The 24,592-nt window shown below is 43.1% G+C and overlaps 1 protein-coding gene across 4 annotated transcripts in view; it reads right to left on the bottom strand.

Moving 5' to 3' along the window:
- The window catches only part of atad2b (ATPase family AAA domain containing 2B), a 143,916-nt gene that overhangs the window by 116,770 nt on the left and 2,554 nt on the right, over positions 1-24,592 (bottom strand). For all 4 annotated transcript variants that reach the window (XM_042300885.1, XM_042300886.1, XM_024378357.2 and 1 more), the window contains exons 2-18: positions 16,708-16,868; positions 16,538-16,569; positions 16,266-16,398; positions 14,297-14,393; positions 14,013-14,151; positions 13,289-13,429; positions 12,960-13,035; positions 12,745-12,846; positions 9,085-9,312; positions 8,708-8,882; positions 6,282-6,370; positions 5,959-6,118; positions 4,131-4,221; positions 2,524-2,635; positions 2,071-2,270; positions 616-757; positions 54-240 (exon numbers count right to left, since the gene is read on the bottom strand). In XM_042300885.1, coding sequence (XP_042156819.1) covers positions 54-240; positions 616-757; positions 2,071-2,270; positions 2,524-2,635; positions 4,131-4,221; positions 5,959-6,118; positions 6,282-6,370; positions 8,708-8,882; positions 9,085-9,312; positions 12,745-12,846; positions 12,960-13,035; positions 13,289-13,429; positions 14,013-14,151; positions 14,297-14,393; positions 16,266-16,398; positions 16,538-16,569; positions 16,708-16,868 — 2,265 coding nt within the window. The remainder of the gene's footprint in view (positions 1-53; positions 241-615; positions 758-2,070; positions 2,271-2,523; positions 2,636-4,130; positions 4,222-5,958; positions 6,119-6,281; positions 6,371-8,707; positions 8,883-9,084; positions 9,313-12,744; positions 12,847-12,959; positions 13,036-13,288; positions 13,430-14,012; positions 14,152-14,296; positions 14,394-16,265; positions 16,399-16,537; positions 16,570-16,707; positions 16,869-24,592) is intronic.

Below are 24,592 nucleotides of genomic sequence, written 5' to 3'. Positions count from 1 at the left end.
CGATCTGTATGAGTGTGTGTGTGTGTTTATATATGTAGAGGGTTGTGTGTTACCTGAGCGCAGGACTCCTCAGGTGTCTTGGCGCTGACAGAGTAGAGTGTGGGCAGGTCTAGACGGTGGACAGACAGCTTGTCCAGGTGGTGTAACACAGCAGGGGCCAGGTGAGAACCCTGTCCCGAGCCGGGGGGACCCGCCAGCAGCAGGCGAGGCCGGTACGACGTGGGCTGGTGGAGAGCTGATCTGGAGGGAGAAGAGAGTGAGAATCAGCTTCTCTTTTTTAAATGTGTCCTTACATTACCAAATAGGCTATCAGTCTCCAGTTGATTGATTAAACTAAAAATTGTTAGGACTATAATGTCCATAATCATATTTCAAAATCTTTAAACATATTAGCCATCTATATCAGATAAAGTACCTCGTAGATTGATGCGAATCTAAGAGAACATTTATCTTCCCTCTCCTGTATTTGATGACAGGACTGAAGGATGACTAATGGTTTTAACTTTGACTTTGCTCATGTCATTCTCCTTGTGGCCACAAGGTGGCATTAAAATGCACTGATACAGTGGGGTGTGTGTGGCTAGGGGTGGAGGTGTTTTCTGTAGTCAGACTCACGTGGTGAAGTGTAGGAAGGGTGTGTGTGCCGTAGAGGGGTGTGTGTGCATCTTAGGGGATCCAGGCTGGAGGTGGTAGATGGAGGGAGCTGCTCCATCCGTCTCCTCTTCACTGAACTCCTCCTCTAGCAGATTGTCAATGTCTAGTAGGAAGGAAGGTCAGGAAGAAATACTGTCAAACAAACTGTGTGCCACCTAGAAATAAAACTGAAAACCCAGATGTGAAAACTCCTTCGCATTGAGTTGATCAGGCTGTAGATTGAGGCCTGCGGAATGTTGTCCCACTCCTCGTCAATGGCTGTGTGAAGTTGCAGGATATTGTCGGGAACTGGAACACGTTGACGTACATGTCGATCCAGAGCATCCCAAACCTGCTCAATGGGTGACATGTCTGGTGAGTATGCAGGCCATGGAAGAACTGGGACATTTTCCACTTCCAGGAATTATGTACAGATCCTTACAACATGCCGTGCATTATTATGCTGAAACGTGATGCGATGGAGGCGGATGAATGTCACGACAAATGGGCCTCAGGATCTCTGTGCATTCAAATTGCCAACAATAAAATGCAATTGCGTTCGTTGTCCTTAGCTTATGCCTGCCCATACCATAACCCCACCATGGGGCACTCTGTTCACAACATGGACATCAGCAAACCGCTCGCCCACACAACACCATACACGCTGTCTGCCAGCTGCCAGGTACAGTGGAAACTGGGATTCCGCTGTGAAGAGCACACTTCTCCAGCGTGCCAGTGGCCATCAAAGATAAGTATTCGGCCACTGAAGTCAGTTACGACCCCGAGATGCAGTCAGGTCGAGACCCTGGTGAGGACAGCAAGCACGCAGATGAGCTTCCATGAGACCATTTCTCACAGTTTGTGCAGAAATTCTTTGGTTGTGCAAACCCAGTTTCATCAGCTGTCCAGGTAGCTGGTCTCACACGATCCCACAGGTAAAAAAAAAAGCCAGATGTGTTTTATAAAATTTCCACAAAAATGTTTAAGTCCTTCCAATTTAAAATAACTTCTATATTAACAGCCCATTGAGCAGAAATTGCTACAGCTACAGCAAGGGGGGAAACTAGAGAAAGCTCTGGTCTTATTAGTAGAGACATCATGGTTTATTAGGAAGGACGGTGGAGTGGTAAATGGAAGTTATTAAAAGAAGCATGAGAGATAGTACAACTCCCAGTAGATATGGGGTGAGAGAGAGCAAGAGAAAGTGGGGGGGAGGAGAGCAAGAGAAAGTGGGGGTGAGAGAAGAAGAAAGTGGGGGTGAGAGAGAGCAAGAGAAAGTGGGGGTGAGGAGAGCAAGAGAAAGTGGGGGAGAGAACAAGAGAAAGTGGGGGTGAGAGAGAACAAGAGAAAGTGGGGGGAGGAGAGCAGAATAGGGAGCAAAAGGAGAGACTGACAGAAAGAGCAATCCCCAGACGGGTAGAAAGAACGAACCCGTACCTCCTCTACTCTCCCCGTGCTGTGATTCTGCATGGGGGAAAACTCGGAGCAGGACCTCCAGCACTGTGTCCAGTGTGTTGGCCAGTAGGGGGCGTATGTTTGGGGACAGGGCTCGGCCTGGAGGGGCCTGGGCTCTCTGGGAGGCTGGGACGATGGTCCGCAAGGCGCGGCTGAAGTCCCCAGGCCCCAGCACGATGGTACTGATAGAGACAGATAGATCAATAAATTAATACTTGATCCAGAATGGATATTCAGTGTCAGCAGATCATACAGATTTAGGGGAGAATTCTAACTTCCACTTTATTAAAATTGTGTATTAACCATGCTTTGATGTCAATGGGAGACTACATGGAAATTAAACTTAAGTGGAAGTTAGGATTGGCCCCATGCAGACAAGACAATGGATTCCAGTCCATTAATATGGACTTTCAGTTTCCTCCTCTCCATGGATACCTGACATCCAGCTGCAGCTTAACACTGCTGCCGTAGATCTGGGGGTAGCGCCGCCGCAGCGCCGCCAGGGCCGTCTCTGTGCAAAGTGCTTTGATGTCGGCACCGCAGTAACCTGGAGCAAGGGAGTGGAGTCAATGAAAGAACCGAAAAGGAAGTAAACTAAACATCTACACTACCGTTCAAAAGTTTGAGGTCACTTAGAAATGTCCATGTTTTTGAAAGAAAAGCAAATTGTGTGTCCATTAAAATAACATCAAATTGATCAGAAATACAGTGTAGTCATTGTTAATGTTATTAATGACTATTGTAGCTGGAAACGGCTGATTTTTCATGGAATATCTACATAGAGGGCTTTTATCAGCAACAATCACTCCTGTTCCAATGGCATGTTGTGTTAGCTCTAATCCAAGTTTATCATTTTAAAAGGCTATTTGATCATTAGTAAACCCTTTTGTAATTATGTTAGCACAGCTGAAAACTGTTGTTCTGATTAAAGAAGCAATAAAACTGGCCTTCTTTAAATCTGGAGCATCAGCATTTGTGGGTTCGATTACAGGCTCAAAATGGCCAGAAACAAAGACCTTTCTTCTGAAACTTGTCAGTCTATTCTTGTTCTGAGAAATTAAGGCGATTCCATGCGAGAAATGCCCAAGAAACTGAAGATCTCGTACAACGCTGTGTACTACTCCCGTCACAGAAGAACACAAACTGGCACTAACCAGAATAGAAAGAGTGGGAGGCCCCGGTGCACAACTGAGCAAGAGGACATTAGAGTACATTAAGTACATTAGAGTGTCTAGTTTGAGAAACAGATGGCTCACAAGTCCTCAAATGGCAGCTTCATTAAATAGTACCCGCAAAACACCAGTCTCAACAGCAACTGTGAAGTGGTGACCACGGTATGTAGGCCTTCTAGGCAGAGTTGCAAAGAAAAAGCCATATCTCAGGCTGGCCAATAAAAATAAAAGATTAAAATGGGCAAAAGAACACAGACACTGGACAGAGGAATATCGGAAAAAGTTATGGACAGACTAATCTAAGTTTGAGGTTTTCGGATCACAAAGAAGAACATTCGTGAGACAGAAAAAAAACAAGAAGATTCAGGAGGACTGCTTGATGCCGTCTGTCAAGCATGGTGGAGGCAATGTCTGGGGTTGCTTTGGTGGTGGTAAAGTGGGAGATTTGTACAGGGTAAAAGGGATCTTGAAGAAGGAAGGCTATCACCCCATTGAGCTGTTGTGGGAGCAGCTTGACCGTATGGTACGTAAGAAGTGCCCATCAAGCCAATCCAACTTGTGGGAGGTGCTTCAGGAAGCATGGGGTGAAATCTCTTCAGATTACCTGAAAAAATTGACAACTAGAATGCCAAAGGTCTGTAATGCTGATATTGCTGCAACTGTAGGATTCTTTGACGAAAGCAAAGTTTGAAGGACAACTAAGAACAACCTTGTCAACATCTTGACTATATTTCGTATTAATTTTGCAACTCATTTCATGTAAGTTTTCATGGAAAACAAGGAAATGTATAAGTGACACCAAACTTTTGAACGGTAGAGTTCGTAAAGGTTACAAACATTAATAAAACCTAACATAAGTCAATCTCTTACCGACACATTTCTCAGCCAGCTCGTCCACAAACTGCTCAGCCAGTCTGGGGTTCCAGTCCCGAGTGTGGATCTCAAGGATTTGCCTTCGGGCCTAGGAACAGAGAGAAAAAGACAAAGACCGGAAGAAGGAGAGGGATGTACAGGGATAAAGAAACATTTAATAAATAACAAAAACCACCCTGCTCACACCACAGTGGGTTTTTGGTCTCTCTGCCAGCTGTCTCCCTCTGTGTGTGTGTGTACAAAATGTTGACATATGTGTAACCATAAAACATTGTGATGTTATCGCCCCCTATTGGCCAACCCATTTTTTGGATTACTAAAACAACAGATGGGCTATAGTGGGTAATCGAATGCAACTGGACGAATCATGACCAAAGATACTGTTGTTGAAAGCCTGGGCAGAGGGTAAGTGCAGGCCAATACTTTTCTAATAGTCCTTTCTGGTGGAGGAGCTTCAGCATGGAGCAGGTTAGAGTGTGTGTGTGGCGCGCTGTGATGGAGCAGAGAAGAATGGGCTGTCTTACTGTAGTGACATCCTTGGCTGGATAGAAGCAGCCGACAGTCTTCACAACTGGATAATAAATTGCTTTATTTGCCTCAAAATAACAGAAAAATAAATAATACTGTTTGTTCTACCTATTGTAAAGCTGTGATTGAGAACAGCCTATGACTAGGCTGTATAGAATTTAATTATTGTAATCCACAATTTCAGGACAACACCTTCGTAGGCTAGAATATTTGCCAAATAAACTACAGTTCGTAACTTAAACTTGTCGTAAAGTTAGTATGAGGCCAGAAGGAGGAATGAGCATGGGTTATTAGCCATCTGGTTTTTAGCATGGAGGGATTTTCCCTACCCACAAGATCACATCTTCCTTAAGATTAAACTTGTCATTAGATGTTTCTATAGGAAATTGATATTATTTGATTTCTCTCATTATTAGTCTCCTGGTTCCTTATAGTTTTAGGCTTCAAATAACTGAGATGGAACTCCGTTACATTCATTGTTCAACCAGGAGAAAGCCATACATAAAATTAAGTGTAGCCTTCAGTCATAGTCTATGGAAAGGAGAGAGAGAAGGGAATATAGGCAAGGTAAAATAAATATAAATATATATATTTATTTTACCTTGCCTCTATCCAGCCAAGGATGTCACTACGGTAAGACAGCCCATATATATTTATAAGGACACACCTTACCTAGTTTTTCAATAGGTTTAACCTATGGCCTAATCCCCATCCATCTGACAGATCAACATTTTACACTGCTTTGGTGGAATTCTCCACTCTGTCTGGCCTACATTCCTCTCATGTTCTGCATCACATATTTATTGAAATAGGCTATAGCAAATGGTAATAGGAAAATCAATTACTTAATGTCACTTGTGTGCTGCCCTGCGAGACTCTGTTCTTTACTGCAGGGCACCAGCCAAGTTCAAGTAGGCTAAACCATCGTCTATCACATCACGATGTCGACAATCATTGCCGTAATATCGCCCAACCCTAGTGCGTGTGTCTCTGCTGAGGTCGACTGATTGCTATGCAGCGCTGGGCTGGGACTGGCACACAGTCACACTAAACTGGGACTAATGTGTGGAGTACACACACACAGAGCAGCAGCTGGAACACACACACAAACAAGCATGGCACTATCTTAACAAGGATAAAACTCCAAAAAAACATACTATGCCATCCATAGACATACTTTAACTGATTGGGATTACAGTATCAACACATCACCAACATAGTGTATTCATTGTGCCATAATCCTATACATGATTCATATTGGCAGGTGTTAAAATTGTTAACTACGCCACTCCCACACCTTCTTGTCAGGCAGGTTGAAGAGGAACTCCCTGTCAAAGCGTCCAGGCCTCCGTAGAGCAGGGTCTATGGAGTCCAGTCTATTGGTAGCACCGATCACCACGATTTCCCCTCGGCTGTCCAGACCATCCATCAACGCCAGCAGAGTGGACACTATGGAGCTGGAGGAGGCGAGGAAAGAGGGATAATGAGGGAGAGAGGAAAGAGAGAGATTATGGTCAAACCATAGTAAAAACTGATCACTCAATTTCATTATTGATTATCAGAGACCATCATCAAATGGAGATATCTAAACCAAACTGCTACTCCGGCGTCAAATAGTACCTGTGTATCTGGTCCTGTCTGCTGGAGCGCACTGGGGCCAGCCCGTCTATCTCATCAAAGAAGATTATGGAAGGCCTCATCAGGTACGCCTAGAAGAGAGAGGAACACACAACCTTAATACAATGATCACGAAAGTCTAACTCCTCTCACAAAGTAACAACACACTGGACTAGAGGTCTTCACGGATCCACCTGTACCAGAATCTCCAAGACCCAGAACCCAGCAGGTCCGGATTCAGAATTCTAAATAATGTGACGGTCTGGGTCGGATCTGATATGGATTGTCACGGGTAAGTGTAGTTTTAACTGACTGTTCCGGAAGAGCCTGTACAGATCAGAACAAGACTACTGCAGTAGAGAAAGTTGTTGATGGCCAATCAAAGACAAATAGGCTACAGTCAGAGCCTCGCTACGTGTGTTGCAAAAGGCGATACATTTTATATACAAAAGTATGAAGACACCCCTTCAAATTAGTGGATTTGGCTACATCAGCCACACCCGCTGCTGACAGGTGTATACAAATTGAGCACACAGCCATGCAATCTCCATAGACAAAACATTGGCCATAGAATGGCCTTACTGAAGAGCTCAGTTACTTTGAACATGGCACCGTCATAGGATGCCACCTTTCCAACAAGTCTGTTCATCAAATTTCCGCCCTGCTAGAGCTGCCCCAGTCATCTTTAAGTGCTGTTATTGTGAAGTGGAAACATCTAGGAGCAACAATGGCTCAGCCGCGAAGTGGTATGCCACACAAGCTCACAGAATCGTCTGTCCTCAGTTGCAACACTCACTACAGAGTTCCAAAATAGCCCCAAAGCAATGTCAGCACAATAACTGTTAGTCCGAAGCTTCATGAAATGGGTTTTCATGGCCAAGCAGCTGCACACAAGCCTAAGATCACCATACGCAATGCCAAGCGTCAGCTGGAGTGGTGTAAAGCTCACCGCCATTGGACTCTGAAACGGAAACACGTTCTCTGGAGTGATGAATCACGCTTCGCCCTCTGGCAGTCCGACGTACTAATCTAGGTTTGGCAGATGCCAGGAGGACGCTACCTCCCCCAATGCATAGTGCGGCGCCAACTGTAAGGTTTCGTGGAGGAAGAATAGTGGTCTGGGGCTTTTTTTCATGGTTCGGGTGCTTTTTCATGTGCTTCCAATTTTGCGGCAACAGTTTGGGGAAGGTCCTTTCCTGTTTCAACCTAATTCGATGATCTAGTTTCGTTGGTAGAGTTTAAACACTTGATCGATGTATAGATATTATATAAGAGTTATTGTCTTTAGGACAGCTGTTTTAGTCAAGACTTTCATGTTTTCTTTACATAATATGTAATTGTTGTACTGTATGTGTGTCTATAATTTTGTTTAATGTTGTGTTAATGTATGTAGGTTGTTTTGTCTGAAACGTTGTTCCCCCTGCTGCTATTTGACCAGGTCTTTCTTGGAAAAGAGATGTTCTTAATGAGAAAAACCTGTATAAATGAAGGGTAAAAAAATATATATATTAAAAAATACAAATAAATGCCCCTGTGCACAAAGCAAGGTCCATAAAGAAATTGTTTGTCGAGATCGGTGTGGAAGATGATGACTGGCCTGCAAAGATGTTGAGATCGGTGTGGAAGAAGATGACTGACCTGCACAGAGCCCTGACCTCAACCCAATCTAACACCTTTGGGATGAATTGGAACACCGACTGCGAGCCAGGTCTAATCGCCCAACATCAGTGCCCAACCTCACTAACGCTCGTGGCTGAATGGAAGCAAGTCCCCACAGCAACGTTGCAATATCTAGTGGAAAATCTTCTCCGAAGAGTTCAGTTATTTGTAACTGTAGGATGAGAAAGTGAAAGCACTGCAAGCCTCAGTTAGCCTAGCTAGCTAACTTTAGCTAGCTTCTCCCAGTTTGATGCAGTCAAGACAGGTACTACGTAACCATATTGGATTCTAAATAACCTAACTGTGGCAGTTATTAGTCTGCTATTGCGCGAGTCAGCTTGGTTGGTTGCAGTCACTCGCTCACAGTACAGCCTCTCCCCGCCTGCTAAAGCTGCTCCTCTCTCCCTCATCTCATACTTTAGCAGCTCTGGTTAATAAAGTAGAATTAAAAAATGACTTTTCTGCTGCTTTCTTCACTTTCATAGAGTCTGGATCCAACCAGGTCTTTATGGAACGGGTCTAGTTGTCTTCGGATCCGTTCAGAAGGCGTCTCTATATATTGTTTTGTTAATTTATGCATATCGGGACCGGGTGGGAAAGCCCTAGGCCCATTTCAGAACAGGTCCAACTGAAGACCTCTACTCTGGACTAGAGGTGCATCAGCTAGCCTAAACAGACAGTGTTTTGGTAAGCACAATAGAAACACACAGGTAATTAATGAAATACAGTCCCTGATGATGTCAAACTGATAAGCCTTGGCTCAAGCTCACCTGGTCAAAGAGCAGGCGTAGCTGTCGTTCTGATTCACCGACCCACTTGCTGAGGCAGTCAGCTCCCTTCCTCATGAAGAAAGACACTTTCTTGTCACCTTGACTACACTCGTTGGCCAAAGCCCGTGCTACTAGGGTCTTTCCTGTACCTGGTGGGCCGTAGAACAGACACCCTCTTTACGGGGGGCAGAAAGAGTGAGAGAGGTAAATAACAAGTCTCACTTTTATTGATTGAGGAACTACACATTGTGACCATTCAATTTTTCCCCTCACCTGGCTTGTTCAAAGTAAATAACAGTTAGAAATGGCAAACAGGATACATGCTTGATATGTCTGAACATGAATAATGCAAGATTCCAGGTGGCTTTGCCCTTTACCTTGGTGGCTGAATCTTGAATCTCTCGAAAACCTCTGGGTAGAGGAGAGGGAAGACCACCATCTCTTTCAGGGACTGGATGTGGTTGGACAGCCCTCCCACGCTGTCAAACTTCACTGAGGTGTCCAGATTCATGGGGTCCACATCAGCGAGGCTAGCTCCCACCTTGGCCCTGTCCCTCAGCACCCCACTGGCCAGGTCCTCTGCTCGCAAGTTCATAGGCAGACACCTTTACAAATAACAAGTGTTAGCACTGATATATCTGCAGCTCAACACTGATAGACCGGTAAAGGTAGGTCGATGTGCTGTGGTCCTTTGTAGCTCAGTTCGTTGAGCATGGCACTTGGAATGACAGGATAGTGGGTTCAATCCCCGGGACCGTACATAGGTAAAATGTATGCACGCATGACTAAGTCACTTTGGATAAAAGTGTCTGCTAAATTGCCTATATTATAAATATATTATTGCCGTGAGCTTTCTGGTGCATAACGGCTGCTGTGTATCACTAGGGGTGTTAGAGTGGTCGTATTACCGCCACACCGGCGGTCACGGGTCATGATGGCAGTCATGGCAATTAGGCTTCTCCAGGCTCAGATGCTGCTGCTGCTGGTCATTAGTAGTCTACCAAACTTGCTAACTCCCTGGTACTCAGCACTCTATTGTCCCTCTAATCACTCTGACATCAATGCAAATGTAATAGAAAATCTAATCAAACACTTCATGAGAGCCCATGAGATCATGTTGCACAACATTTCTATAGGCTATGCCTACTATATCTATATACCTAATATTAAGCACATTACTTCGCTTTACAACAGGAGTATAAGCCTAGCTGGCTGGCATGAAAATGGAACCACGGGAAATGCGTCCTCCCTTCATTATTTAAGTGCATAGATATGTATTTTTCCCAGTGGGTTAACTGCCTTGACAGATTTTTACCTTGTCAGCTCGGGGATACAATCCAGCAACCTTTCTGTTACTCATCCAACACTTTAACCACTAGGCTACCTGCCCCCCCTGAAGTGGCCAAATAACTTCTTAAAAATTAAGCACTTAATAACCAGTGTAGAGCCTAATTGGGATACATTGGCTGCGATCGAGTTTCAAGTTTGGGAAAGATAAGACGGCCTAGGAACAGTGGGTTAACTGCCTTGTTCAGGGGCAGAACGACAGAGTTTCACCTTGTCGACTCGGGGGATCCATTCTTGCAACCTTACAGTTAACTAGTCCAACGCAATAACGACCTGTCTCTATCTCGTTGCACTCCACAAGGAGACTGCCTGTTACGCGAATGCAGTAAGCCAAGGTAAGTTGCTAGCTAACATTAAACCTGTCTTATAAAAAACAATCAATCATAATCACTAGTTAACTACACATGGTTGATGATATTACTAGATATTATCTAGCGTGTCCTGCGTTGCATATAATCTGACTGAGCATACAAGCATACAAGTATCTGACTGAGCGGTGGTAGGCAGAAGCAGGCACGTAAACATTCATTCCAACAGCACTTTCGTGCGTTTTGCCAGCAGCTCTTCGTTGTGCTGTCGCTGTGCTCTTCATTGCGCTGTTTATGACTTCAAGCCTATCAACTCCCGAGATGAGGCTGGTGTAACCGAAGTGAAATGGCTAGCTAGTTAGCGCGCGCTAACTAGAGGGACGGAAGCTATACTGTTTCACTGGCAATACTAAAGCCAAAGGTATATGAAATACCAATCGTATAGAGAGAAATAGTCCTATAATTCCTATAATAACTACAACCTAAAACATCTTACCTGGGAATATTGAAGAATCGTGTTAAAAGGAACCATCAGCTTTCATATGTTCTCATGTTCTGAGCAAGGAACTGAAACGCTTTCTTACATTGCACTTTTACTTTCTTCTCCAACACTTTGTTTTTGCATTATTTAAACCAAATTGAACATGTTTCATTATTTACTTGAGGCTAAATTGGCCAATCAGTAAAATTTTAATGATGTATTATATTAAGTTAAAATAAGTGTTCATTCAGTATTGTTGTAATTGTCCTTATTTTAAAAAAATTATAATAATTGGCAGATTAATCGGTATCGACTTTTTTGGTCCTCCAATAATCGGTATCGGCGTTGAAAAATCGTAATCGGTCGACCTCTAATACAGTACATAGCCTACCACATATTATGCATGGCAGAAGAACATAAAACTAAACTGATTTAAGATGTCTTTGAAACATAATGGCTCTAGCCTTTCAGTGTGGACTGGAATATTATACATACTGGATGCTCCAAAATGTCTATCCATGAGTCTCGGAGAGAACGTATAGTCCTAGGGCTAGGTGATGCTGTTGGTTCATTGACGGTGTAGGGCGGCTTACAGTTAGCCAACAAATAGTGAATTTATATTTGATTTTGAATAGCCTAGTAATAGGCATTTGTTTTCTATTTTCATAATTAATTGAGTAACACATTAGCTATACAGAATATCTCATCACCACGTGTTTCCATCTCCTCCTCGCTCTCCTTTATTCCTTTCTAGAGCGCGCAGACAGGCTGTCAACAGTTTAGTGAAATGTGTTTTGTTGCAAAAACATGTTAATATCGATGTCGGGCAGTGAGAGCATGCTCCTCAAACAGGAATATCCCCTGTCGGGCAGTGAGAGCATGCTCCTCAAACAGGAATATCCCCTGTCGGGCAGTGAGAGCATGCTCCTCAAACAGGAATATCCCCTGTCGGGCAGTGAGAGCATGCTCCTCAAACAGGAATATCCCCTGTCGGGCAGTGAGAGCATGCTCCTCAAACAGGAATATCCCCTGTCGGGCAGTGAGAGCATGCTCCTCAAACAGGAATATCCCCTGTCGGGCAGTGAGAGCATGCTCCTCAAACAGGAATATCACCTGTCGGGCAGTGAGAGCAATGACATGTCTTTTTCCCCTCCCCTGTCCATTTCATAGTGGCACATTCTAAATCAAAACCAAATTTGACATATTAGTGAAGACAAGATTAAATTGAGAATAGTCTGATGGGTGAAAATCAGTTGATGAGAGCACAGCTGTGTAGCCTGAAGCAAGGAACAGAACAAGCTTTTTCGGCTTCTTTCTCAAATCATCAATAGCCTATAGTCGCTCCATGCAGCCCATATATGTTTTGAATTAAGAGATTCTACGGTTTGCATCATTCACAACTAAAGTTGTTCTTCTTACTATAAAATGATATATACAATTATGACACGGGACTTAAGCATATCCAAGCCTACAGCCTATGGCATGGAGAATAGCCAGATAACATACAGTAGGCCAACTCATTCTGTTCTTCTGAAATACATTTTCTTCTTATCATGTTTCTTTAGACCCATCTAAATAAATAATGGATTTGTAGTGATGATATATATTACATTGATTTAGGCTTATTTTGATGATGGACATCAGCAGCTTGTATGTGTGGAGGCCTGGTTATGCTATACATGTTTATGTCAATTACCGCGAGGCCAGCAGTCTTTTGCATGACAATGACCAGCTGACAGAATTTCATGACCGCCACTGCCCTATGTATCCCCACCCTATGTACATACAGTATGGGTGGTGAATGGAAAGTGCTGTGAACTAGTGAAAAGCCACTTATGAATTCTATCTAATATCAAAATTCACCAGGTGAGTGACAGAGAAAGAGGAGGAGAGGTATTCACCTGTTCCTGGCCCGGGTCATGCTCTTGCTTTTCCTCCTCTCAAATCTCTCCTCGTCAGACGACGACGTGGTGTCGCTACTGTGGATGGCATGCTTCTTCACTCTGGACCAAACGAGAGGAGAAATATATAAGAAATCACTCCATATTACACCATGTCAATGTAGGTAAGCAGGGTTTTCTAATAAATAATTGTTCATGCTGGGTACAAGACCAACCGTATATGGCTTCTCCTAGCTGGAGATCTGTGGGTGTCAAACAGGGAGGGAGTGGTTTGTTTTCTGTTGACGGGCTCTGGGATGCAATCATAGACACAGAAGATGTTAAAAGCAACAGCACTCAAGAGGTAAAAAACAAAGACTACCAAGAAATGGTTTTATGCAAGAAAAGGAAAGCTTCAGGCAACTTAGTGGGCCAGTTTCCCAGACCCAGATTAAGCCATCTCCTTGACTAAAAGCCACGCTCATTGACAAATCTGGGGACGGAAAACCGTTCCTTAGGGCTTGCAACAACAAAAAAACACAAAATATATATTTTTTTTCTTTACCGATAGGTGGCGCCTCGTATCTCTGTACAGTCTTGCGCTGCCTCAGGTTGTACGGTCTGTCATTCTCCTCTCCTACCTCCTCTGCCTCATCTCCATCATCCTCATCCTCCGCTTCGTCATCCTCTTCTTCCCCATGAGACTCTGTAAACAAGTAAAATATGCTCTTTATTTATTTAACACTTTTTGCCCCTTTTCATGGTATCCAATTGGTAGTTACAGTCTTGTCCCATCGCTGCAACTCCCGTACGGACTCGGGAGAGGCGAAGGTCAAGAGCCACGCATCTCTGAAACACGACCCAACAAAGCCACACTGCTCGCTTAACCCAGAAGCACGAATGTGTTGGAGGAAACACCGTACAACTGGCGACCGAAGTCAGCATGCATGCTCCCGGCCTGCCACAAGGAGTCGCTAGAGCGCGATGGGACAAGGACATCCCGGCCAGCCAAACCCTCCCCTAACCCGGACAACATGGCCAATTGTGCGCAGCCTCATGGGTCTCCGGTTGCGACATAGCCTGGTATCGAACCCGGGTCTGTAGCGACGCCTCTAGCACTGCAACGCCTCTAGCACTGCACTGCAGTGCCTTAGATCACTGGGGAGGCCCTTAATTATTATATTTTAAATGTAGTCTGAACCTCAAGCAACACAGACCTGTAAATATGACAAAACTACAGTTCTCACAGTCTCTGTACAGATTTACAAGCCATCCAAACTAAGTCAAACCTTCAGTCCCCTCTTCCTCCTCCTCCTCCTCCTCTTCCTCCTCTGTCTTGCTCATGGCTTTGTGATGCGCCTGCATGCCAAAGGTGTTCCTGCGCAGTGACTTCCTCCTCTTCACACGAGAATACATGTCCATGTTTTCCTAGAAGATCAGGAGTAGAGTCAGGTTCAGCTTGCTGGCCTGCCATCATAACGTCCACCAATGGAGTTAGTTACGAACAACCCACGTTCATATTGCCGTGGTGCATTTTATTTATGGAATAATACAGATTGATTGACAGACTCACCACCTCAGTGTCGGTCCACATGCGGAGTCTCTCCACCTCCCTGTTCTGTCTGATGCTGCTGATGTTGTCCATCTCCTGAAGAACTGCCTCCGCCGTGCTGACAATACACGCATCGTCATCGGAAGTATCAAACACAGATGCATATGAATGACTACACCGAAGTTCTATGAGTAAGGCTGGGCCGATCATCACGTTACACATCTTCATATCTATCCATCACTGTTCACCTGTCTGCCAACCATTAAACAAGGAGAATCACTGTCCACCTCCTCGCGGTTTTCACTTTCTGCTTTACAGATCCACCACCTCCAGGTCATACATATTCATTATTTTGTCAAATATTAAGTCTATTAAAATGATCAGTTTGAATGTAAAACCTTTACCTGGTAGTACTGTTGACCTCTGGTTGAGGTGTGTGTGCCTGTGTTTCCGTTATCTAGTAATAGCCAGCTTTTGTCTGATATTTTTTTGGGACGCTGGCCGAAAACTGCTAAATAATGCTTTGTAGCCTCTTCATTGATGGAAATACCAGTCAATGGAAATAGATTTGACTGGTCATTCTTATCTATAGGTTAATTAGCATCATTTTGTGGAATTAAATTGGCGTGTGTGTAAAGTATATTGGTTATGTATCTTATTTATCACATGCGTACAGCATACAGCTACAGAGCCTTTGAGTTGACAATCTGTCAGTGCCAGACATCTTGTGGTGCTTTCAAGACGACCGGGAACTCTGAAAAATACGAGGTCAAATCATGACGTCAGTGATCTTCAGGCCGCAAAGTCAGAGCTCACGAGTTGGAATATCGTTCAAAACTACTTTTTCCAGTCGGAGCTAGTTTTTTCCTCCAGTTGCCTTGAATGCTCTGAAGTTTGAAATTGGAGATTTTTAATTTCCCAGTTGTTTTGAATGTAGAGTCACATATCAATGGAAGGCAGGCTTCATCAGCACGTCACACACCACTGTCATAATGCCACTTTATATTATGTTTTCATACCCTACATTACTCATCTCATATGTATATACTGTACTCTATACCATCTACTGCATCTTGCCTATGCCGTTTGGGCATCACTCATTTATATATTTTTATGTACATATTCATATTAATTCCTTTACACTTGTAAAGGAATGAATACGAATATGTACAACTACTACAAGGTAGATGTTGGGAAATTGTTAGGTTATATTACTATATTACTGCATGGTCGGAACTAGAAGCACAAGCATTCTCTACACTCACATTAACATCTGCTAACCATGTGTATGTGACAAATACATTTCATTTGCAATGAGCTGGAGGCAGTATGCATTTTGAAAACATATACTTAAATTGTATATACTTAAACACAACTGCCTTGTGTGCATTGCTGCGGTTATAACGTGAATCAACGTTCTGATCTGTTGCATCAGCCTCATTGCTTTTTAACAGGTTTTTTTATGTATCCTGGGCCTGCTGGTTGTATGATTTTGGGATCTATCATCCCACAACTGTCCCAGAGTCTGTTTGGAATAGGCTATTTCTTTCTCGACAAGCTGCCCAATAGAATATGTAGCCTAAACATTTCTACTATAGTAAATTGACATAGGCTAGTGATTTTGCTGTTCGTTACTCATCTTGTTGGCTGAGGAAAAGTACATGTGGACAGTTATTCTAACATGTTCAAAGTGCACATCAGAATTCAGTAAGGAAAACCACACCAACCATCACTGCATCCTCAACTTGCATGTTCTGTTAATATGCATGGAAATATTCTAAATGTGATTTCTGTCACAAGGATAATAAAACAAGGAAAATTCAGACATGTGGGAAAATGTTGCCTGTCCCCACAAGGAAAATGGCTATTTTAGGGTTAGGGTTGCAATTAGGGTTAAGAAGTTTGGGTTAAGGTTGGGGAAAATAGATTTTGAATGGGAATCAATTGTTTAGTACCCACAAGGATCATAAAACAAACGTGTGTGTGTTACCTGTTGACGAGCTGGTCAAAAAGCAGGCTCTGGTTGAGATGTTCAAACTGGCTCTTCCTCACTCGGCAGCTCCTCTTCAGATCAATATGGCCGTTCATGTGAGAGTGGTCTCCTGCCCCGTCCACCTTATGGGCTGCCGGGGTCAGAGGTTACAGGTCAAAACAAAGCAGTCCAATCTAACGTATACGCCAACTAATAATGTACCTACATGCAAACAATGTCATGGTCTTGGAATAACCAAATGAAAGCTTTGGTAATGAAAATGATGTTACCATGTCCATTTTGCAGGGCGCCAGATGACAACCTGAAACAACACATTGAGATGTCAATATAAACACATTGCAAAAAAAATAAATAAAGACTGCTCAGACAAACAGATGGGGTATAGGAATTGAACCCAAAACGGCCACAACCGGTGCCGTTCCCTTGCCCCCCCCCTCACCTGGTGCGGTGGGTGGACATGACCCAGGAGACCCTCTGGCCCTTAGCCTGAGATGAGGGAGTGATGTCGCTAGAGCTTGGTGGGGTCTGTCTACGGGTCCGCTTCGAGGGAGGGGACATTCGAGGACTGCTAGGACTGCTCACATCACTGCTGGGATCATTCTGGAGGGGAGGAGAGACAGTGGTTAGAGAGATGGAGAGAGAGAGGGGATGGAGAAGAGAGAGAGAGAAAGACAGCTAGAGAGAGAGAGAGAGAGAGGATGGAGATGAGAGAGAGAGAAAGACAGCTAGAGAGAGAGAGAGGATGGAGATGAGAGAGAGAGAGAAAGACAGCTAGAGAGAGAGGAGGGAGAGAGAGAGAGAAAGAAAGACAGCTAGAGAGAGACAGATAAACAGAGAGATGGAAAGAGATTGCTTCACTTACTTTGTCTGCTAAGCCAGACTGGCTGAGAGATAAAAAGATAAGTCTGCTGCAGACTTCCACAGAAGAAGAGATGAGACAGAGGGAGAAAGGAGACCGAGAGACTCGTTGATGCACTGAATGTTGATTTTTTCAAAATCTATATACAGTTACATATCGGGATAATATTTCTGACATTGTATCGTTTTGACAATATCTCAATATTATTTTTGTGCTTATTTAACGAGTTACCGTTTTCCGAATGAACTCTTAAAGATAAAGATCTTACATTTCAGTCATTCATTTATTAATTGTTACCTTCTAATCAGTCTTATTCTGAATATCGCAAAACTCTAACATAAATGATGAATCACCAATATACAAATTGGCTTCATTATTTATTTACTTACTAAATAATCACACAGAATTACATAGACAGGATATCTTACACACTGATTACTACATATAAATGCAATGAAAAGTCCCTAGAGGTCTTCCTAGCCGTCATATCAGGTTAGTCAATGGAAAGGGGGTGGGGACAGATAAAGAGCAGGAAAGACAGAATGGACCCACTACATACAGTTGATAACTATGCTTATGGAAATGCTAATACTTTGCACATGAACGGCCGCTCTTTCGAAAATAATTGCAATGTACATATTTAAGCTTATATTTTGTCGGCTCTCTCTGTTGAAATCGCCAGGTCCATTTTCTGTGGAGAGTTATTCATCAGAAGTCTCTGGTTGTGTTCCCCAGACGTCAAAATGTATTTAGTAGCTGGAGCTTCTCAGATTTCTCAGAGTGTCTGTTATAATGGGTACGTCAGACGTACCAATGGTCGTTTGACAGGGAAATGTTCTTCTTTCGTCGAGTTTCCTAGACTATTTTACATATACAGCTACAGACTGTGAATGTGTAGTTTCTTAACCATTTGTAATGTATTCAGCTGGCGCTGCAAGTAACTGGTCTATAGAGTGGTAGCCATTTAAATTGCCAACCATTTGAAAGTTGAGTGTCTAACCATTTCGTACCTTCCAGCTCACGGTGTCGGTCCCCGCTGGTCTAATGTAAAGTTCGTCACAGTTCCTTTTATGCACTCTGGAAAAAGGGGCCGTTCCATGACGCAGACATAATGTCTGTGCTCATGTGGGTGTGGTCACTGACTGGTTTCCCATGCTTGTACATGTAATAGTAACAGAATAAATAGCAATAGAATAACTGCACAATAAATAATGCTGTAATTAAATTATACACCCAAGGTAGGCTACTACCCCTTTAAGAGCTACATTAGATTTTGTACTCCATGTTGTGATTCTCACCAAATAAATTGTCTTCACACTATTCAAATCCTACAATCCCTGAACAGCTGATGAAGCTCTCAGCCTATAGATCACATGTTGCAAACAAATAATCTTAACTAAAAGCTACACACATTTTGGAATTTCTGTGCGTCCTTGACAATCGCTAATCAATATTCAAAAACAGCAGATTTTTCTCGAGAACCTGCACACCATCTATCTTTTGTGGCACCAACATGAGGGTTTATAGCATTTGAAACGGTGTTGCAGTAGTCTAGTGTGTGGTGCAGGAATAATGAAAAGTGAACCGAAGGGATTCACATTGCCCTAAAAAAGGGAACCGGATATCAGAATTCAAGTGAACCGAACTCAGACCACCCCTCGAGAGGTCTCAGTTCGGTTCGCTTCGGGGGGCTCTTTTGAGGGGTCTGAGTTCATTTGGAGTGTTCACACTGCACAAAAAAATTAAGCAACCGCACTGAGATAACAAAAATTGTCTGAAAGGGACCAAGTGTAAAAAGACCCAAAGTAAGTGGCTGAATTAATCAGGTGACGGGGCATTATATTCTGTTTGCTTTCTGAGAGTTTGAGAAGTCAAAGCCCTTTTGATGAGATATTTGTACAGCTGCCACTGCCATCTTGATTTCCTTGCGTTTTGTTCTCAGCCAGTCTGCTTCTCCCCCTTTCTTCTTCAAACAGAAGAGGCCCGTCGCCCTAGTGACTCCATGCAGACATGCTGCTGGAGAGCCAGTACTGTTCTTCCTTCAGACAAGCATGCGTCAAATCTTTGTTCATTAGCAATGTCTCTCGTTCACATTCGCTTGTAAAATGTCCAAACTCACCCAAAATGACATACGGTAGCTCCTACCTATATATGTATAACTTTATGATCTGAATTGCCTGTCTTGCAGTTTGTTTATTTTCATTTGCACCTGTTAGCATATTGAACTAGCAGCCTCCAAGGAAATCCGCTATTATGGCAATAGGCTCAGAAAAAAAAACGTCCCTTTTTCAGGACCCTGTCTTTCAAAGATAATTCGCAAAAATTCAAATAACTTCACAGATCTTCATTGTAAAGGGTTTAAACACTGTTTCACATGCTTGTTCAATGAACCATAAACAATTAATGAACACGCACATATGGAACGCTCTTTAAGACACTAACAGCTTACAGACGGTAGGCAATTAAGGTCACAGTTATGAAAACTTAGAACAGTAAAGAGGCCTTTCTGCGGACTCTGAAAAACACCAAAAGAAAGATGCCCAGGGTCCCTGCTCATCTGCCTTAGTCATGCTCCAAGGAGGCATGAGGCATGAGGACTGCAGATGTGACCAGGGCAATAAATTGCAATGTCCGTACTGTGAGACGCCTAAAACAGCGCTACAGAGAAACAGGACAGACATCCTCGTAGTGGCAGACCACGTGTAACAACACCTGCACAGGATCGGTACATTCGAACATGACACCTGCAGGACAGATACAGGATGGCACCAATAACTGCCCAAGATACACCAGGAATGCACAATCCCTCCATCAGTGCTCAGACTGTCCGCAATAGGCTGAGAGAGGCTGGACTGAGGGCTTGTAGGCCTGTTGCAAGGCAGGTCCTCACCAGACATTATCAGCAACAACTGACGAGTCGCGGTTTTGTCTCACCAGGGATGATGGTCGAATTCACGTTTATCGTCAAAGGAATGAGCATTACACCGAGGCCTGTACTCTGGAGCGGGATCGATTTGGAGGTGGAGGGTCCGTCATGGTCTGGGGCGGTGTGTCACAGCATCATCGGACTGAGCTTGTTGTCATTGCAGGCAATCTTAACGCTGTGCGTTACAGGGAAGACATCCTCCTCCCTTGTGGTAACCTTCCTGCAGCCTCATTCTGACATGACCCTCCAGCATGACAATGCCACCAGCCATACTGCTCGTTCTGTGTGTAATTTCCTGCAGGACAGGAATGTCAGTGTTCTGCCATGGCCAGTGAAGAGCTCAGATCTGGGACCTGTTGGATTGGAGGGTGAAGGCTAGGGCCAATCCCCCTAGAAATGTCCAGGAACTTGCAGGTGCCTTGGTGGAAGAGTGGGGTAACATCTCACAGCAAGAACTGGCAAATCTGCACTGCAGTACTTAATGCAGCTGGTGGCCACACCAGATACTGACTGTTACTTTTGATTTTGCCCCCCCTTTGATCAGGGACATATTATTCAATTTCTATTAGTCACATGTCTGTGGAACTTGTTCAGCTTGTCTCAGTTGTTGAATCTTGTTATGTTCGTACAAATATTTACACATTACCTTTGCTGAAAATAAACCCAGTTGACAGTGAGAGGACGTTTCTTTTTTTGCTGAGTTTAGATGCCAAATGAGCTTTTATGACATTTTTGGTGCCCCCTTGTGTACTAAACCGTTTATACCGTAAATCCCAGAGGGACAGAAGGACGGTATGAAAATCTGGATACCGCACAACCATTATCTTAACTGGAATATCCTATGTATCTCCGAGTCATGGTTGAACAAGGACATAGTAAATATAAATCTAGCTGTTTTCTCTAAACATTGGCAGGACAAAACTTGTGTATCAACGAAGCTTAGAGGGGAGTGTGCGTCTCTTTTTTAAACAACAACTGGTCTCAAGTAGAGGTCGACCGATTATTATTTTTCACCGCCGATACCGATTATTGGGGGACCCCAAAAAAAAGCTGATACCGATTATTCGGACAATTTTTGATTTATATACATACATATATCATTTGTAATAATGACAATTACAACAATACTGAATGAACAATGAACACTTATTTTAACTTAATAAAATATATCAATAAAACCAATTTAGTCTCAAAAAATAATGAATCATGCTCAATTTGGTTTAAATAACGCAAAAACAGTGTTGGAGAAGAAAGTAAAAGTGCAATATGTGCCATGTAAAAAAAGCTAACGTTTAAGTTCCTTGCTCAGAACATGAGAACATATAAAAGCTGGTGGTTCAATATTACCAGTTCTTCAATATTCCCAGTTAAGAAGTTTTATGTTGTATTTATTATAGGAATTATGACACGTCGACTATTTATCTCTATACCATTTGTATTTCATATACCTTTGACTATTGGATGTTCTTATAGGCACTTTAGTATTGCCAGCCTAATCTCGGGAGTTGATAGGCTTGAAGTCATAAACAGCGCCGTGAAGCAAGAATTTCTAAGAGCTACTGGCAAACGCAGTAAAGTTTGAATGAATGCTTACAAGCCTGCTGCCGCCTACCACCGCTCAGTCAGACTGCTCTATCAAATATCAAATCATATACTTAATTATAATAAAACACAGAAATAGGAGCCGTTGGTCATTAATATGGTCACATCCGGAAACTATAATTTAGAAAACAAAACATTTATTATTTCAGTGAAATACGGAACCATTCCTTATTTTATCGAACAGGTGGCAACCCCAAGTCTAAATATTGCTGTTACATTGCACAACCTTCAATGTTATGTCATAATTATGTAAAATTCTGGCTAATTAGTTTCGCAATGAGCGAGGCGGCCCAAACTTGTTACATATACCCTGAATCTATGTGCAATGAACGCAAGAGAAGTGACACAATTTCCCTAGTTAATATTGCCTGCTAACATTAATTTATTTTAACTAAATATGCAGGTTTAAAAAATATATATACTTCTTTGTATTGATTTTAAGAAAGGCATTGATGTTTATGGTTAGGTACATTTGTGCAACGATTGTGCTTTTTTTCATGAATGAGCTTTTGTTAAATCATTCCCTGTTTGGCGAAGTAGGCTGTGAATCAATGATAAATTAACAGGCACCGTATAGATTATATGCAACGCAGGACAAGCTAGTTAACCTCGTAAATACTTGTTCTCCCCACTGTATGTGAGAATGCTGTTCATTGACTACAGCTCAGCATTCAACACCATTGTCTCCTGTAAACTCATCACTAAACTAAGGACACTGGGATTAAACACCTCCCTCTGCAACTGGATCACTTGACGGGCCGCCCCCAGGTGGTGAGAGTAGGCAACAACACATACGCCAGGCTGACCCTCAACATGGGGGCCCCTCAGGGGTGCGTGATTAGTCCCCTACTGTACTCCCTCTTAATACACCATGACTGCGTAGCCGCGCACGACTCCAAAACCATCATTATGGTGCACACATGCTCAAAAAGTTCTACAGCTGCACCATTGAGAGCATTTTGACTGGCTGCATCACTGCTTGGTATGACAACTGCTCGGCATCCAGCCGCAAGGAGCTACAGAGGGTAGTGCGGACAGCCCAGTACATCACTGGGGCCAAGCTCTGCCATCCAGGACCTCTATACCAGGCAGTGTCAGAGGAAGGCACAAAAAAAATTATCAAAGACTCCATCCACCCAAGTCATAGACTGTTCTCTCTGCTACCACACAACAAGTGGTACCGACACACCAATTCTGGGACCAACAGGACCCTGAACCACTTCTACCGCCAAGCTATAAGACTGCAAACTACTTAACCAGTAGCTACCTGGAATATCTGCAATTAACCTTTTTGCACTAATCTCGACTCATCACTTACGCTGCCGTTACTATTTATTATCTATTCCATTGCCTAGTCACTTTATCCCTACCTATATGTACAGTTGAAAGCGGAAGTTTACATACACTTAGGTTGGAGTCATTAAAACTTGTTTTTCAACCACTCCACTCTAGTTTTGGCAAGTCGGTTAGGACATGTACTTTGTGCATGACAAGTAATTTTTCCAACAATTGTTTAGACAGATTATTTCACTTATAATTCACTGTATCACAATTCCAGTGGGTCAGAAGTTTACATACACTAAGTTGACTGTGCCTTTAAACACCTTGGAAAATTCCAGAAAATTGTATAATTGGAGTCAATTGGAGGTGTACCTGTGGATGTATTTCAAGGCCTACCTTCAAACTCAGTGCCTCTTTGCTTGACATCATGGGAAAATCAAAAGAAATCAGCCAAGACCTCAGAAAGAAAATTCAGACCTCCACAAGTCTGGTTCATCCTTGGGAGCAATTTCCAAACTCCTGAAGGTAACACGTTCATCTGTACAAACAATAGTACGTATAGTATAAATACCATGGGAGCACACAGCCGTCATACCAGATGCATTCTGGTTCCAAGAAATGAACGTACGTTGGTGCGAAAAGTGCAAATCAATCCCAGAACAGCAACAAATGACCTTGTGAAGATGCTGGAGGAAACCGGTACAAAAGTATCTATATCCACAGTAAAACGAGTCCTATATCAACTTAACCTGAAAGGCCACTCAGCAAGGAAGAAGCCACTGCTCCAAAACCGCCATAAAAAAGACAGACTACGGTTTGCAACTGCACATGGGGACAAAGATCATACTTTTTGGAGAAATGTCCTCTGGTCTGATGAAACAAAAATAGAACTGTTTGGCCGTAATGACCATCATTATGTTTGGAGGAAAAAGGGGGAGGCTTGCAAGCCGAAGAACACCATCCTAACCGTGAAGCACAGGGGTGGCAGCATCATGTTGTGGGGGTGCTTTGCTGCAGGAGGGACTGCTGCACTTGAGAAAATAAATGGCATCATGAGGCAGGAAAATTATGTGGATATATTGAAGCAACATCCCAAGACATCAGTCAGGAAGTTAAAGCTTGGTCACAAATGGGTCTTCCAAATGTACAATGATCCCAAGCATACTTCCAAAGTTGTGGCAAAATGGCTTAAGGACAACAAAGTCAAGGTATTGGGGTGGCCATCACAAAGCCCTGACCTCAATCCTATAGAAAATATGTGGGCAGAACTGAAAAGGCATGTGCGAGCAAGGAGGCCTATAAACCTGAATCCATTACACCAGCTCTGTCAGGAGGAATGGGCCAACATTCACCCAACTTATTGTGGGAAGCTTGTGGAAGGAAACCTGAAACATTTCACCCAAGTTAAACCATATAAAAAGGCAATGCTACCAAATACTAATTGAGTGTATGTAAACTTCTGACCCACTGGGAATGTGATGAAAGAAATAAAAGCTTGAATAAATCACTCTACTATTATTCTGACATTTCACATTTTAAAATAAAGTGGTGATCCTAACTGACCTAAGAGAGGGAATTTTTACTAGGATTAAATGTCAGGAATTGTGAAAAACTGAGTTTAAATGTATTTGGCTAAGGTGTATGTAAACTTCTGAC

The sequence above is a fragment of the Oncorhynchus tshawytscha genome, linkage group LG18 (assembly GCF_018296145.1).
Source record: "Oncorhynchus tshawytscha isolate Ot180627B linkage group LG18, Otsh_v2.0, whole genome shotgun sequence".
NCBI classification, from domain to species: domain Eukaryota; kingdom Metazoa; phylum Chordata; class Actinopteri; order Salmoniformes; family Salmonidae; genus Oncorhynchus; species Oncorhynchus tshawytscha.
The sequence above is the reverse complement of the archived record's forward strand: the minus strand, read 5'-3'. Positions and strand labels throughout refer to the sequence as shown.